The 17500-nt window shown below is 47.6% G+C and overlaps 2 protein-coding genes across 3 annotated transcripts in view; one reads left to right on the top strand and one right to left on the bottom strand.

The window, feature by feature from the left end:
* Positions 1–13848, top strand: part of ptpn23b (protein tyrosine phosphatase, non-receptor type 23, b) — a 16719-nt gene extending 2871 nt beyond the window's left edge. The window contains exons 5-20 of the mRNA XM_060857082.1: positions 3172–3221; positions 3452–3583; positions 6470–6550; positions 6658–6777; positions 6869–6916; positions 7042–7098; positions 8042–8100; positions 8204–8283; positions 8832–8946; positions 9149–9214; positions 10417–10553; positions 10669–10965; positions 11108–11262; positions 11344–11495; positions 11578–11757; positions 11906–13848. Coding sequence (XP_060713065.1) covers positions 3172–3221; positions 3452–3583; positions 6470–6550; positions 6658–6777; positions 6869–6916; positions 7042–7098; positions 8042–8100; positions 8204–8283; positions 8832–8946; positions 9149–9214; positions 10417–10553; positions 10669–10965; positions 11108–11262; positions 11344–11495; positions 11578–11757; positions 11906–13334 — 3158 coding nt within the window. The 3' untranslated portion in view covers positions 13335–13848. The remainder of the gene's footprint in view (positions 1–3171; positions 3222–3451; positions 3584–6469; positions 6551–6657; positions 6778–6868; positions 6917–7041; positions 7099–8041; positions 8101–8203; positions 8284–8831; positions 8947–9148; positions 9215–10416; positions 10554–10668; positions 10966–11107; positions 11263–11343; positions 11496–11577; positions 11758–11905) is intronic.
* A 310-nt stretch (positions 13849–14158) lies between these two features.
* cspg5b (chondroitin sulfate proteoglycan 5b) overlaps positions 14159–17500 on the bottom strand; it is a 20411-nt gene continuing 17069 nt past the window's right edge. The window contains exons 4-6 of one of the 2 annotated variants that reach the window (XM_060857091.1): positions 17347–17494; positions 16396–16524; positions 14159–14710 (exon numbers count right to left, since the gene is read on the bottom strand). In XM_060857091.1, coding sequence (XP_060713074.1) covers positions 14462–14710; positions 16396–16524; positions 17347–17494 — 526 coding nt within the window. In that variant the 3' untranslated portion in view covers positions 14159–14461. The remainder of the gene's footprint in view (positions 14711–16395; positions 16525–17346; positions 17495–17500) is intronic. The other variant, XM_060857092.1, reaches the window with a different exon arrangement.

Genomic DNA, 17500 nt, shown 5'->3' with positions numbered 1-17500 from the left:
CACGCGTCTTCAGTCACACACACTGACACACACGCGTCTTCAGTCACACACACTGACACACACGCGTCTTCAGTCACACACACTGGCACACACGCGTCTTCAGTCACACACACTGACACACACGCGTCTTCAGTCACACACACTGACACACGCGTCTTCAGCCACACACACTGACACACACGCGTCTTCAGTCACACACACTGACACACACGCGTCTTCAGTCACACACTGACACACACACACGCGTCTTCAGTCACACACACTGACACACACGCGTCTTCAGTCACACACACTGACACACACACACGCGCGTCTTCAGTCACACACACTGACACACACACGTCTTCAGTCACACACACTGACACACACACGTCTTCAGTCACACACACTGACACACACACGTCTTCAGTCACACACTGACACACACGTCTTCAGTCACACACACTGACACACACGTCTTCAGTCACACACGCTGACACACACACGTCTTCAATCACACACGCTGACACACGCGCGCGTCTTCAATCACACACGCTGACACACGCGCGCGTCTTCAGTCACACACGCTGACACGCGCGTGTCTTCAGTCACACACGCTGACACGCGCGCGTCTTCAGTCACACACGCTGACACGCGCGCGTCTTCAGTCACACACGCTGACACGCGCGCGTCTTCAGTCACACACGCTGACACGCGCGCGTCTTCAGTCACACACGCTGACACGCGCGCGTCTTCAGTCACACACGCTGACACGCGCGCGTCTTCAGTCACACACGCTGACACGCGCGCGTCTTCAGTCACACACGCTGACACGCGCGCGTCTTCAGTCACACACGCTGACACGCGCGCGTCTTCAGTCACACACGCTGACACGCGCGCGCGTCTTCAGTCACACACGCTGACACGCGCGCGCGTCTTCAGTCACACACGCTGACACGCGCGCGCGTCTTCAGTCACACACGCTGACACGCGCGCGTCTTCAGTCACACACGCTGACACGCGCGCGTCTTCAGTCACACACGCTGACACACGCGCGCGTCTTCAGTCACACACGCTGACACGCGCGCGCGTCTTCAGTCACACACGCTGACACGCGCGCGTCTTCAGTCACACACACTGGCACACACGCGTCTTCAGTCACACACACTGACACACACGCGTCTTCAGTCACACACACTGACACACACGCGTCTTCAGTCACACACACTGGCACACACGCGTCTTCAGTCACACACACTGACACACACGCGTCTTCAGTCACACACACTGACACACGCGTCTTCAGCCACACACACTGACACACACGCGTCTTCAGTCACACACACTGACACACACGCGTCTTCAGTCACACACTGACACACACACGCGTCTTCAGTCACACACGCTGACACACACGCGTCTTCAGTCACACACACTGACACACACACACGCGCGTCTTCAGTCACACACACTGACACACACACGTCTTCAGTCACACACACTGACACACACACGTCTTCAGTCACACACACTGACACACACACGTCTTCAGTCACACACTGACACACACGTCTTCAGTCACACACACTGACACACACGTCTTCAGTCACACACGCTGACACACACACGTCTTCAATCACACACGCTGACACGCGCGCGTCTTCAGTCACACACGCTGACACGCGCGCGTCTTCAGTCACACACGCTGACACGCGCGCGTCTTCAGTCACACACGCTGACACGCGCGCGTCTTCAGTCACACACGCTGACACGCGCGCGTCTTCAGTCACACACGCTGACACGCGCGCGTCTTCAGTCACACACGCTGACACGCGCGCGTCTTCAGTCACACACGCTGACACGCGCGCGTCTTCAGTCACACACGCTGACACGCGCGCGTCTTCAGTCACACACGCTGACACGCGCGCGTCTTCAGTCACACACGCTGACACGCGCGCGCGTCTTCAGTCACACACGCTGACACGCGCGCGCGTCTTCAGTCACACACGCTGACACGCGCGCGCGTCTTCAGTCACACACGCTGACACGCGCGCGTCTTCAGTCACACACGCTGACACGCGCGCGTCTTCAGTCACACACGCTGACACGCGCGCGTCTTCAGTCACACACGCTGACACACGCGCGCGTCTTCAGTCACACACGCTGACACACGCGCGCGTCTTCAGTCACACACGCTGACACACGCGCGCGTCTTCAGTCACACACGCTGACACACGCGCGCGTCTTCAGTCACACGCTGACACACGCGCGCGTCTTCAGTCACACACGCTGACACACACACACACACGCTGACACACACGCGCGTCTTCAGTCACACACACTGACACACACGCGCGTCTTCAGTCACACACACTGACACACGCGTCTTCAGTCACACACACTGACACACACGCGTCTTCAGTCACACACACTGACACACACGCGTCTTCAGTCACACACACTGACACACACGCGTCTTCAGTCACACACACTGACACACATGCGTCTTCAGTCACACACACTGGCACACACGCGTCTTCAGTCACACACACTGGCACACACGCGTCTTCAGTCACACACACTGGCACACACGCGTCTTCAGTCACACACACTGGCACACACGCGTCTTCAGTCACACTCACTGACACACACGCGTCTTCAGTCACACACACTGACACACACGCGTCTTCAGTCACACACACTGACACACACGCATCTTCAGTCTCACACACGTCTTCAGTCACACACACTGACACACACCTTCAGTCACACACGCTGACACACACACACACACGCGCGTCTTCAGTCACACACGCTGACACACACACACGCGTGTCTTCAGTCACACACACTGACACACACACACGTCTTCAGTCACACACACTGACACACACACACGTCTTCAGTCACACACACACGCTGACACACACACTGACACACACACACGCTGACACACACACACGCACGTCTTCAGTCACACACACTGACACACATGCACGTCTTCAGTCACACACACTGACACACACCTTCAGTCACACACGCTGACACACACACACGCTTGTCTTCAGCCACACACGCTGACACACACCTTCAGTCACACACGCTGACACACACACACACGCGCGTCTTCAGTCACACACACGTCTACTAAAACTAAACAGAAACTCAAACTACTCTACTTTTTTTTTGAAGGTTCTTTACACTCATGTCTGGGGGCCATGGATAACAGAGTTTCTGAAGAAGTGAGAATACACACACACACACACACACACACACACATTACTGAGCAGTGTATTACTGTTCAGACTAGAAGGATGATGTGTATGTTTCAAGTTTTCAACAGTCAAGAAAACTACTGACTTTAAAAGGAAACAAGAGTAACCTTTACACTGTAACTTTCTACTGATATTACACTCTATCTTTCTGTGTGTGTGTGTGTGTGTGTGTGTGTGTGTGTGTGTGTGTGTTGTAGGGGATGAAGACATCTTGCACACATTTCCAGAGCTCTGCTGGGGCATTCACTTACATCAGAGATCATTACAATTCTGGATACAGCTCTGACCTTAGTCACCCAGCACTGTCCATCAACATCAGTCTAATGCTGGTGAGGAACACACACTTACTGCCCCTCATACACACTTACTGCCCCTCATACACACTTACTGCCCCTCATACACACATACTGCCCCTCATACACACTTACTGCCCCTCATACACACATACTGCCCCTCATACACACTTACTGCCCCTCATACACACTTACTGCCCCTCATACACACTTACTGCCCCTCATACACACTTACTGCCCCTCATACACACTTACTGCCCCTCATACACACTTACTGCCCCTCATACACACATACTGCCCCTCATACACACTTACTGCCCCTCATACACACATACTGCACCTCATACACACTTACTGCCCCTCATACACACATACTGCCCCTCATACACACTTACTGCCCCTCATACACACATACTGCCCCTCATACACACATACTGCCCCTCATACACACATACTGCCCCTCATACACACATACTGCCCCTCATACACACATACTGCCCCGCATACACACTTACTGCCCCTCATACACACTTACTGCCCCTCATACACACTTACTGCCCCTCATACACACTTACTGCCCCTCATACACACTTACTGCCCCTCATACACACTTACTGCCCCTCATACACACATACTGCAACTCATACACACTTACTGCCCCTCATACACACATACTGCACCTCATACACACTTACTGCCCCTCATACACACATACTGCCCCTCATACACACTTACTGCCCCTCATACACACATACTGCCCCTCATACACACATACTGCCCCTCATACACACATACTGCCCCTCATACACACATACTGCCCCGCATACACACTTACTGCCCCTCATACACACTTACTGCCCCTCATACACACTTACTGCCCCCCATACACACTTACTGCCCCTCATACACACTTACTGCCCCTCATACACACTTACTGCCCCTCATACACACATACTGCCCCTCATACACACTTACTGCCCCTCATACACACTTACTGCCCCTCATACACACTTACTGCCCCTCATACACACTTACTGCCCCTCATACACACATACTGCCCCTCATACACACATACTGCCCCTCATACACACATACTGCCCCTCATACACACATACTGCCCCTCATACACACATACTGCCCCTCATACACACATACTGCCCCTCATACACACATACTGCCCCGCATACACAGTTACCGCCCCGCATACACAGTTACCGCCCCGCATACACAGTTACCGCCCCGCATACACACTTACTGCCGCTCATACACACTTACTGCCCCGCATACACACTTACTGCCCCATACACACTTACTGCCCCGCATACACATTTACTGCCGCTCATACACACCTACTGCCCCTCATACACACTTACTGCCCCGCATACACACTTACTGCCCCGCATACACACTTACTGCCCCGCATACACACATACTGCCCCTCATACACACATACTGCCCCTCATACACACTTACTGCCCCTCATACACACATACTGCCCCTCATACACACATACTGCCCCTCATACACACTTACTGCCCCTCATACACACTTACTGCCCCTCATACACACATACTGCCCCTCATACACACATACTGCCCCTCATACACACTTACTGCCCCTCATACACACTTACTGCCCCTCATACACACTTACTGCCCCTCATACACACATACTGCCCCTCATACACACATACTGCCCCTCATACACACATACTGCCCCGCATACACAGTTACCGCCCCGCATACACACTTACCGCCCCGCATACACACTTACCGCCCCGCATACACACTTACCGCCCCGCATACACACTTACCGCCCCGCATACACACTTACCGCCCCGCATACACACTTACTGCCGCTCATACACACTTACTGCCCCGCATACACACTTACTGCCCCATACACACTTACTGCCCCGCATACACATTTACTGCCGCTCATACACACTTACTGCCCCTCATACACACTTACTGCCCCGCATACACACTTACTGCCCCGCATACACACTTACTGCCCCGCATACACACTTACTGCCCCGCATACACACATACTGCCCCTCATACACACATACTGCCCCTCATACACACTTACTGCCCCTCATACACACTTACTGCCCCTCATACACACATACTGCCCCATACACACTTACTGCCCCATACACACTTACTGCCCCCATACACACTTACTGCCCCGCATACTCACTTACTGCCCCTCATACACACTTACTGCCCCATACACACTTACTGCCCCATACACACTTACTGCCCCCATACACACTTACTGCCCCGCATACTCACTTACTGCCCCTCATACACACTTACTGCCCCATACACACTTACTGCCCCATACACACTTACTGCCCCCATACACACTTACTGCCCCTCATACACACTTACTGCCCCTCATACAAAGTTACCACCCCGCATACACACTTACTGCCCCGCATACACACTTACTGCCCCGCATACTCACTTACTGCCCCGCATACTCACTTTCTGCCCCTCATACACACTTACTGCCCCATACACACTTACTGCCCCGCATACACATTTACTGCCGCTCATACACACTTACTGCCCCTCATACACACTTACTGCCCCATACACACTTACTGCCCCATACACACTTACTGCCCCCATACACACTTACTGCCCCTCATACACACTTACTGCCCCTCATACAAAGTTACCGCCCCGCATACACACTTACTGCCCCGCATACTCACTTACTGCCCCGCATACTCACTTTCTGCCCCTCATACACACACACGAAGAAGGAAAATGCCTCCATATAGGTCCACTAGTGTACAAAGGTGTCACAGATATATTACACAATATGTAAACACACACACAGAGCAGGTCTTCTCACACACTGATGTTATTATTAAACCAAACCCTAGTTTATTGGTCTCTCTGGTCTCAGGGTCAGGCTCAGGAGTGCCTGCTAGAGAAAACACTGCTGGACAACAGGAAGAGTTTAGTGATTGCCCGTATTTGTGCCCAGGTGAGACTGAACGTGTGTGTGTGTATATGTGTGTATATGTGTGTGTGTGTGTGTGTGTTTGTTCTTCTTCTGTAGCTCTGTGAGTCTGAACATGTTTGTACCTGCAGGTGTGTGACTACTACAGAGAGTGTACGCGAGTGCTGGAGACCTCAGACTGTGTGTCAGGAAAGAAGGAGTGGAGGAAACTTCTCTGGATGAAAATCAGCTACTTCAGTGCAGTTACACACGTGAGTGTGAGAAAACACAGTACATTTTATTTTACACACACACACTGTGTTTTACATGCCATGAGTCATGGAGTTGTGTTTACTTTTACAGTTACACATGGGCAAGCACTCAGAGGAGCTGCAAAAGCACGGTGAAGCTGTAAGGACAACACCACCATCCTTAGGAACTGGTGCTTTGTAATGATTTATATTCACACACACACACACACACACACACACACACACAGAATTAAACACCTAAAGAATCTGGTTTATGTTCCTCAGGTTGCTTACTTCCAAAGTGCACTAGGCAAACTAAACGAAGCTATTAAACTGAGCAAGGTATAGTCACTTTATCTGTCTCTAGTTCTCTCTCTCACACACACACACATTCACACTCACAAACACACACATGTACACACACACTCAAACACGCATGCACACAGGCATTCACACACTCACACACGCACGCACACACACAGGCATTCACACACACACACTCACACACACGCACGCACACAGGCATGCACACACACGCGTACACACACACACACACACACACATGTACACTCACACACGCATACACACAGGCATGCACACACTCACACACACACACACACACTCACACACACGCACGCACACAGGCATGCACACACACGCGTACACACACACACACACACACACACACATGTACACTCACACACGCATACACACAGGCATGCACACACTCACACACACACTCACACCCACATGTACACACACACACACGCACGCACACAGGCATGCACACACTCACATACACACGTACACACTCACACACACATGTACACAGGTATGCACGCACGCACACAGGCATGCACACACACTCACACACACACACATTCACACACACACACGTACACACGCACGCACACAGGCATGCACACACTCACATACACACGTACACACTCACACACACATGTACACAGGCATGCACGCACGCACACAGGCATGCACACACGTACACACACACACATGTACACACGCACACACACAGGCATGCACACACTCACACACACTCACACACACACACATTCACACTCACACACACACACGTATACACACATGCAGAGACACACTCATGCACACACTCACACACACGCACAGACACACGCACACACACAGGCATGCACACACACACACGTACACATACTCACACATGCACGCACACAGGCATGCACACACTCACACACACTCACACACACACACTTCTGTGGGATTAACCTTTTGGGCTTTTACATTGCAGGGTCAGCCCGAGTCCATACAGGAAGCTCTGAAGTTCACCATGGACATCATCGGTGGAAAGTAAGATCTGTACCTGACGCTGAGAAACAGAAGGAAAAGGATTAGACTAAAGATCAGAGATGTTTTATTTAGATGTTTCATAAGTTTGTGTCTGCTGTTGTAGATTTAACTCTGCTAAGAAGGACAACGACTTTATCTACCATGAATCGGTTCCTGGTCTGGACACGCTGGCTGCTGTGAAAGGTAGATCAGTGAGTTCATTAGATACTTGTGTTCGAGTAGAGCACCATGTCTCACAGCAGGTCTGAGGGGTTTGTGCTGATACCCCATGTCTCCACCTTGGTCTCATCAGCCCAAAGCATCCTTCCAGAATTTTGTGGTTTGATCAGATGCCACTTTACAAACTTGAGTCTTCTCCATATTGTTCCAGGCTCTTTTCCTTTGTCTCTGAGCATTAAAGGTCATGACCTTGGACGTTGAAGTTCCTGGTTCTCCTCTTGAGGATGATGTAATGTTCTATATCTCATTAGCAACACCTGGCTGCTTACTACCATCAGAATGACACTGGAATTAGGAAGCGTTTACTTCTTGTTTCCCTTCAGTTCTCTGTGACGAACCACACAGTTATTATTTACCCCTGAATAAACAAAAGGTTTCTGTTTTTCACCTGAATGTTGTTGGTCACTGCGTCATATTAAGGTGGGAAAAGTTCTGCTAGGATTCTGGTTCAACCCAAACACGTGTAATTTCAGCAGAAGGCTGTGTAAACCTTTTCTAACCACTTTGTGTAGGATCTTCTCTGGTAAAGCCGATCCCCATCTCCCCGACTGACCCCAACACCACCGGTCCTGACCTCTTCTCCAACCTGGTTCCTCTCGAAGCTCACGTGGCTTCGTCTGTCTACAGGTAACTTTACTTTTAAATCAGTGTGTAAAGTATCTGCTCTGCTCGTTAGCATACAGCTTACGGCTTATAGCTCATGCAGATGTCTAGCTGGAAGAAATACTGTTTAAATGTATTGTGTCCAGGACGTGTTGGTGTTTAATCATACAGAGTGTTGTTTAATGAGAGAAAATATGCTGTGAAAAGTCAGTCCTGTGTGTTTTAGTGAGGAGAAGGCCAAACTGCTTCGTGAAGTAATGGCAAAGATTGATGAGAAGAACCAGAGTTTAGGGTAAGGAACACACTCAGGCATCATGTCTTCATATAAAGTCATGTGTTTATTAAGTGTTAGAGGAAGCTTTAGCACGTGGTCAGTGTCACAGAACATCGGTCCAAAGGTCTTCTGACTGATCATGTGCTAAAGCCTTATGATAGAGTGATGTGTGTGATAACACTCACAGGTAAAGGAAACCATTTTACTCAGTATATATATATATATATACACGAGGATTCCGCCCGACAGCGACGATATATATATATATCTTCCTAAACTCTATTTTAAAGGTTTAAGAGCTATAAGTGATGCAATACAAAACACGATAAGCTGATTAGGCTGTCTAATAGGTAGAAATTAGTCTAATCTGCTTGCAAACTTACCTTCGTGGCTCACGGGTTTCTTTCTGCACAGAAGCATTACAGCTATGGATTTTTAACAAAACAGACCTACTCAAATGTATCTAACCTATAACTATTTTCACTTGTTAGTGTCCAAAAAACAGTGTTTTACATGCACAGTGCCAAGAGAGGCATTGTCTATAAGTAGGCTGACTTAAAGTCAGTAAAATAATAATAAAAACAATCATTTAATAGTGGTATCCAAAACATTCAATTTAATTCAAATATTATATTATGCAAATATTATATTATGCACTATATCCTGCACCACTGTATCCTCCACCACTGTTGCCAAGTGTCCAATGGAGTTATGAGATTTGCGCTCAAGCTATTTTCAAGACTTTAGATTGGTTAATAACTTGTAAAAATAACAGACCCACGTGGGGACTGACCAATAGCATCGATATGTGAAAAAATATGAACAAAATTTGGACATAGGAGGTTTCCGCCCGACAGCAACGATATATATATATGATTTATATATATATCCATTTGATTTTGTGGATCGTCCCCAAAACCAGTTTGTACCTCTAGCATTACAGCAGCTATAAGCGTTTGTTTGTGAAACGCTTGTTGTGGGAAAAAAGACTTTCCACAGACTCTGACACTAGAGATTTCTTCTAATTTCACTAAATGTACTAAATCTCCTGACAGAATAAACAGTCTAATGAACTGTCACGCACACATGTACTGATCGACTTTAGCAGTATCTGTTAACGCAGACGTCAGTACTTCCCATTTTTAGGCTGTAGTGAAGACCAGCTTGATTTTGTTCCAGTGGCCCATATGGATTGTTCTAAAGCTCTTTTTCTCCTTCAGGAGTTTTATGGACTCTTTGAACTGTGATTCAGTGGATTTGGACATGTTCAGCTCTGTGCCTTCTGTGTTACTGGAGAAATGTGCAGCACTCAGTGTTCAGCCAGATGCAGTAAAGAGATTAGTGCAGGCCATGCAGGGTGTGTAGTGACTCCACCAACACCTGGAACAAACTGACACACACCCATCATGTCTGTGTTTGTGTTGTATGTGTGTGTTACGACCACACTGTGATCATGTGACTGTGTTGCACAGCTTTGTCCGGCGTGTTCACTGACGTGGGCTCTTATCTGGAGGAAGTGCGTAATGCACTGGAGAAGGATGAAGCAGAAGAGAAGGCCCTGATGAATGTGGTTGGGCAGAAAGAATTGCCTCCTGAACTAACAGAACTCCAACAGGAGTTCAGGAAATATGAGGCAGCCCATCAAGTAGCCAGTCAAAGCAACACTGAGCTCCACAAAGCCATGAACCTGCACATCCCAAACCTGCGTCTGCTTCAGGGACCACTGGATGAGCTGAGGAACAGCCTGCCTCAGCCTCAGCTGACTCAAGGTGAGACTCTTCAGATGATTATGTTCTATTCCTGTCATGGTTCTTGACCTGATTGGCTGATTAGTTAACTGCATGAGTGTTTTTAATGTGTGCGTGTGTGTAGATGTGTTTGGATGTCAGTGACTCTGTCCTTGTCCTTTAGATGACTTATCATCCTGGCAGACAATGAAACGGATTTGTGGTAAAGTCGATGAGATGCGTAAGCAGAGGATCTCGTTTGAGAAGGAGTTTCGTGACCTCATTCAGAAAGATGACATTACCACTACTCTGGTGACCACCGAACGTTCGGAGATAAAGGTGTGGTCTGCAGGACCTACAGTTTCAGTAATAGCTCACTGGGCTCTTTTGACCAAATCTTATGACAATGTCTGTCTTTAGGCCTTGATTAAAAAGCAGCTTCAGAAATATGAGCAGTTGAAGGGATACATTGATCAGAACCTTGCAGCTCAGGATAACATTATTAAAGCTTTGACCGAGGTTAATGTGCAGTGTGCCACCATTCGAAAGACCCTCAGCATCACACAAGAACAGTAGGTGTATTTGTCTTTGATTTCTGTCATTGGAAATGAATGTCCTCAGACGTCTGTGGTCATTGTGGTTATTGCTCTGCAGATGGAACAGCTTTGTACAGTCTGTGGTGGCTTCATATGACGCTTATGAGGACCTGCTGAAAAAGGCTGAGGAAGGTACAGGTTTTTATCAGGACCTAGAGAAAAAGACATCTAGCCTTTTAGACAAAGTTAAGACCGTCTCCGTGAGCAGAGAAGAAGAGAGACGTACCTTGATGAAAAGGTAAGAGCTGCACTGTTAAGACATCAGCAGATACTTTATTTTGTAGAGTAATCCAAATACATGTTTAAACTCATGCAAGGTCAAATTAAAGTCAAACTGTTTCCCACCGTTACTCACACACAACTATATTCTGTCCTTGTTTCCATAGAGAAGTAGCAAAAGTGCCTCCTCCTAGACCTGCTGCTCAAAAGCCAGTGCTTGGCAATAATATCAGTCCTCAGTCTAGCACCTCCAGCATGGAGGCTTTTGTTTCTTCACAGGATCTACCCCAGAAACTGCACAGACTACCCCCAGATGTAGCCTTAGCTAGAGGTCCACCACTCCCTAACATTGGTGGTCCCTGTGGACCAACCCCTCTCACTTGGCCACCAGGGGCAGTCAGACCTCCATTTCCACAGCTAATTCCTACTAATCAAGCCCCTTATGGGCATGTTTCTGGTGTCCCAAATCAGGTGGCACCTACACAGCATCCTTCAGGTTTTGCTGTACCTCAACAATTTCAGCCTGGTCCACCCAGTGGCACCACACCAAATGTGTCACAAATGCCTCACCAGGGCTTTATGCCAGCACCCTGGCAGAAATCACCAAGTGTATCCTTTCCTATTGTTTCTGCAAATTATACTTCACCCCCTGAGATGGGGCAATCTGCTGCAAGACCAGGTCTAGCCGGAAATGTTCTTATGTGTGGTGGACAACAAGGTCAACACATGCACACTGCCATGCCGCAGTCCTTATCTACTCAACAAGTGACTCCAGGAACACAGTACCAAGGTTTCCCCCCACAACCTGGACATGGCACGATGTCTCAGGCAAATAGGGTTGCCTTCTTTGGGCAAAGCCAGCCGTTCCCCCATTCTGGACAATTCCAGGCTCCGATGCCACCACAGAGCCAGACTCAGCCAATCCCAACTACTGCATACTGGCCTACTTTTCAGCCAGGCCTTCTATCAGTAGCTGGGGAGGCTAAGGTACAAGCATTCCCTCCTGGTCCTGTAAACCATTTTCACCCAGGACAATCTACACAGAACCAGCCCCAAGTTCATATGGGTCATGTTCTTCCCTCCATTCCATCTTCTCAACCTCAAGAAATGCCTGGAACCCTCCAGAATGCTAACAGACAAACAGCTTTATTCCAAACTACCACTCCGGTACCCTTCAGCCAGAATCAACCCGTGCCTTTCGCTTACCACTCCGCTGATAACTCTCATATTCCTCAGAGAATGGCCCCTCTAGAAAGTAACATGTATTTTCAGGGTGGAACACCTCAAATCCAAGCACAGCCCCTTCCAGCTCTGAACACGGGTCAGCAGAACACTGCTCAGTTCAGTAACGTGTTTCAAAACAAACATATTCCACCTCAGAGTAACTTGTCTTCTGGACCAAGTCCTGCCCCGGTGATGGATAACCCAAATCCCCCTGCACTTACTGCTATACTTACACCGTCCCCAGCTCAACCTGTACCCCATAATCAGACTGGGGCTCTTCTGAAGCCTTCGTCCTCTGAGAGTTCCTTCAGTGCAATTGAAGACAAGGTGAACCGGCTCAGCATTGCTTCACAGGGAGCAGCTCTAAATTGATGAGAAGATTGTTGTAATGTCTTCAAGTTCATGACCAGCTCAGTCTCAGCTAATCTTAACCATGTGTATAACATAGCACACAGCGTGTACCTACACCCCCAGGTACACTGAATACAGCTGATGGAACCTGAGACTCGAAGTGTGTGGAGACATCAAATCAAAATACAGAAGACACCCACAGGGGGATTTCAAAACGTTAACACTTAACATTGATCCGTAAGCAAAGCTCTAAGTATAAAATTAGCATTAAATGTTCTGACACTGTACTATATCTAACTTTCTGAACAGAATATAATTACTCTAATTTCTGGGGGTTTTTTCTTGATGATAGTCTTTTTTAAGGGCAATAATAATACAGATGGTGAGTTTAGTTACTGGATTCATTCAGCATCAGCGTAAATAAAGATGTGACACAATGACAGCTTTATCCTTCTGAACTATAATGATCTGTGTATTTCTGTTTAAACTTTCCCTAAACTTTGTATGTACAAATAAAGTTTATAATGTTTATCAAGTTCATCAGTATTGAGCCTGTTGCATTGCCCACGAATATGGACATGAGCCAGAATTAGCCAGCTACAACATGACCTCATGAACACCGCGGTGTTCAGTCGCTCCTTGGTCGTTACTGAAGTTATCCAGAGCGTGAAAACGTGAAGCTTTAAAGGTGACACAATAATGTACATTATGTCCAAACTATACAGAACTGATGTTGTTATACACGTTATAGCTATGTAATGATCAGCACCGATCTTTAAACAAAGGATCAGCAGTCTGTTGTTCACATCATTCAAATGTTTATTAAAATTAAGTGTTAAGCAGATTAAAAACGTGAAAAAAAAGCACCTTGTTAATTAGTTATCCTTCACAGCGTTTGCTGTTTGATGTATCAGTTAAGATCTTGAGGTCAGGGTAGACATCAGAAGTGTCTGGGAATGATTATACAGTAGGTATGCTGGTGTGTGTGTGTGTGTGTGTGTTCCTGGTTGTTAGAGTCCTTACAGATGTGTGTGTACCTGACAGAGTGTTGGCCAAAGCTCAGTGAAAAAATGGGGTCTTAAAGGAGTTGTCATTCCCAGACATTGCCGTGGCATCACCATGGCGACCGTTAAACCTTTTTCAGTGTGTTATGGTGTGCAGGCTTTCCCCAGACGAGGGTTGGGTGTCCTGGAAGAAATGGCGCTGTATCCAGGCTCAGAGCCTCGTCTGGGACGTATCTGCGGGAGAACGTTCCCATGCCTGGAACGTCCCGGGGAGATTTTTGGGGATTTAGGAAGCTTATAGAGGAAGACGTTATAGTGAAGCGGAGGGCTGGTCTCAGGGTGCGTCTTCGCTTCGTTAGGGAGGAGCAGCTCCAGATCGATGGTCACACCGCTCTACAGAGCAGAACACAGAATAAAAAAGGAACAAAAACACACCAGGGACATCGAGTACGTTTACTACACACACAAAATAAAAAGAACCACGTAGTGTATGTATAAAGATGTGGAGTTACAAACACATGAGATATTAAGGAAAAATAAAAGGCTGGAAAGTTATTGTGAATGATCAGCTCTGTCATCTGAACATTTTTATCCTGATGGGACTAATCTCTTCCAGGATGACCTTCTCCACGTGTCCATGTTGAGACCTTTAGTCCAGCAGAGTAGTGAGTGTGGTGTTCAGGGTGAAGCAGCAGCTAGGACAATGCAGGCAGTGTGGTGTGTTACAGTCGTTCCTGGTGACATTATGTTACATGAGCTGGAGATTCTGCATGGAATATCAACAGGTGAGGTGTGTTTAAGGGAACATGGGTTAATGGTCCACAAATTACACAACCCTTCAACCCCTCAGCACCAGCTCAGGTATATAATCAAGCCATGCACAAGACCCAGAAGATGAGAGAGTTGGAGAAAGAAGGATATATAAAGCAAGAGAGGAGGAATGGTGGAGTACAGGAATACACCGGGACCAGCTCAGTACTGTCAAAAAAGCTTTATTCCAGAAAAACAAATTGTGTTTCTCATCAACCACAGACTAGTTCTAGAAAAGAAGGCAGAAAACTAAAATATTACGTACACTAACATGAACTGAAATTACATCATCGGGAATGAAGAGGGCGCTTTTACATGTAAACATCTGATACTCACTGACAAAAGAACAACAAAACTAAACATTTACACTCACCCTGTTCTCTATAGTTATTCACAGTTATACAAAAGAACACCAATGCATGCCAACTCCAAACGAGGCAGGACAGAGAGGAGGGCAGAAAGGAGGGCAGAAAGGAGGGCAGAAAGGGACTGACACACAGCAGCCGGGGCTGAAAGAAGGCTGAAGCATGAAACTTGTGTGACAGCAACAGCAAGCAAGGAGCAGAGGGAAAGAAGACCACTTTGTATGGATAAACATCTAATGCCAATTCTAATGTCGTACCAAACAGTGTCATGGAACATATTCAACACCTCAACTGGCCTGAGCCTTCACCAGATCCAAATCAAATCATCCCAGAGCTTGGGTTACACTGACCCTACCTGTCCCTGTCCCTGTCCCTGTCTCTGTGTGCATAGCTGTAATGTTAGAGACCTGCTCCATCTCCACACTGGATATAAACTACTGCCTATGGAGTCAAATCATCTCCTGTAAGCTCTTTATCCTGGGTGAAGTGAGAATAAGAGCCTGGATGTCACACCAGTCCATCACAGTACATCACACACACACACACACACACACACACATCTAGTGTGATAATTCTGAGAAAACCTACACAGACATGATCTATAAAATATACATTAATTTAAGCAGAACTGCAGACTGATAATGACCTGATCTACAGATGGAACAGGGACCCTGGCGCTGTGAGACTCAACACCAGCTGCTCGTCTTTATTATACATGACCTCCGGGACATTAGAGTGTGCTGTTTACGTTCCATTAAAATCCAATATCTAGGTGGAGATGGGATAGCTAGGTTTCTAACAGACAGTCTGTGGGTGTTAGACAGATGAAGAGCGAAGTATGGTGGCCATGCGTCTGCTTGTGCTCGGATCCTGCTACTACATCATGTTCTTCAGAGATTTTACCTCCTCTGGATCATCAGCGCTGATGGTGCTGTTCTCATTCTCAGGTGGCAGTGAGTTCTGGATGTTTAGAGCCTCCTCTTCCTCCATAACAGGGGCTTTCACTGGCTCCTCTGGCTTGGTAGCATCATTCTGCACACACACACACACACACACACGATAGAGAACATCAGAATTAAAGTCTCAGACTGTGTAAAGAACAAGCAGTGATCACTGAACACCAGAAGGAAAAGCTAAAGGTCTAACCAGCATGACAGAGCAGCAGAAGGAAAGCTTAGCACACAGGAGCTCTAGTGTATCTGAAGGATAGTGAAGCTCTGAGAGAGAAGCTGCCGTGTGATGGTACTGTCAGAGTTAGTAAGAGTTCAGCAGCTACATCTGACTCCAAGCTGACGGTTTACAGGCTGTCTTACCTTACTGCAGGACTCTTCAGGGGGTTTACACTCCCACCTGTATCTGCTCATGGCTTTCTGTGGTGTGGGTTGGTGAGAGTTGGTCAAAGCCGTAAGCAAAAGCAGTTGGCCACAAAACTTCATAAAGCTCAAAGGGATGAGTAAAAGGCAGAGCAGACTTTCTCACTGGTAGAAGTGAACGTTACTTTGGGCTATTTTTATTTGTGGCGACAAAAATATACCAGAATTTTAGCTGCTTACCATATATGGTGATTTGGGGGGGGGTGTCTTTATGCTAATGAGCAGAAATTAATATGTGGAATTTTTACTTATCATGGATTCCATCACAATGAGCATGTTCTATGTAAGTACTGCTGGTTCTTATGGCCGAATGTAGAACATATCCGTCTGTTCCTGCACTCGTTTATAATCACGCAACACAGTAAAAATAAAGAACAAGGGATAAATAGGAAGCAGAGTACTACATGGGAAATGAGAGAAGTGAAAATGTGACACATAATGAAGAAGAAGAAGGGAGGGAAGGAGAGTAAAGAGGAGTTACCTGACAGATAATGTTATCATAGTAAGCCAAAGCATGGGGAGAGTTAGACGGAGAGCCACACTCATTCCTTACGTTAGCTTGAGAGCCTTCAGCCACGGTGGAGAGAGAGAAGTTATCATTCAGCTGCTCCGACTGCGGCCTGCACTTGCTGGGG

Source organism: Tachysurus vachellii, chromosome 21, assembly GCF_030014155.1.
Source record: "Tachysurus vachellii isolate PV-2020 chromosome 21, HZAU_Pvac_v1, whole genome shotgun sequence".
NCBI lineage: Eukaryota > Metazoa > Chordata > Actinopteri > Siluriformes > Bagridae > Tachysurus > Tachysurus vachellii.
Note: the sequence above shows the minus strand (reverse complement) of the source record. Positions and strands in the feature narration are given on the sequence as shown.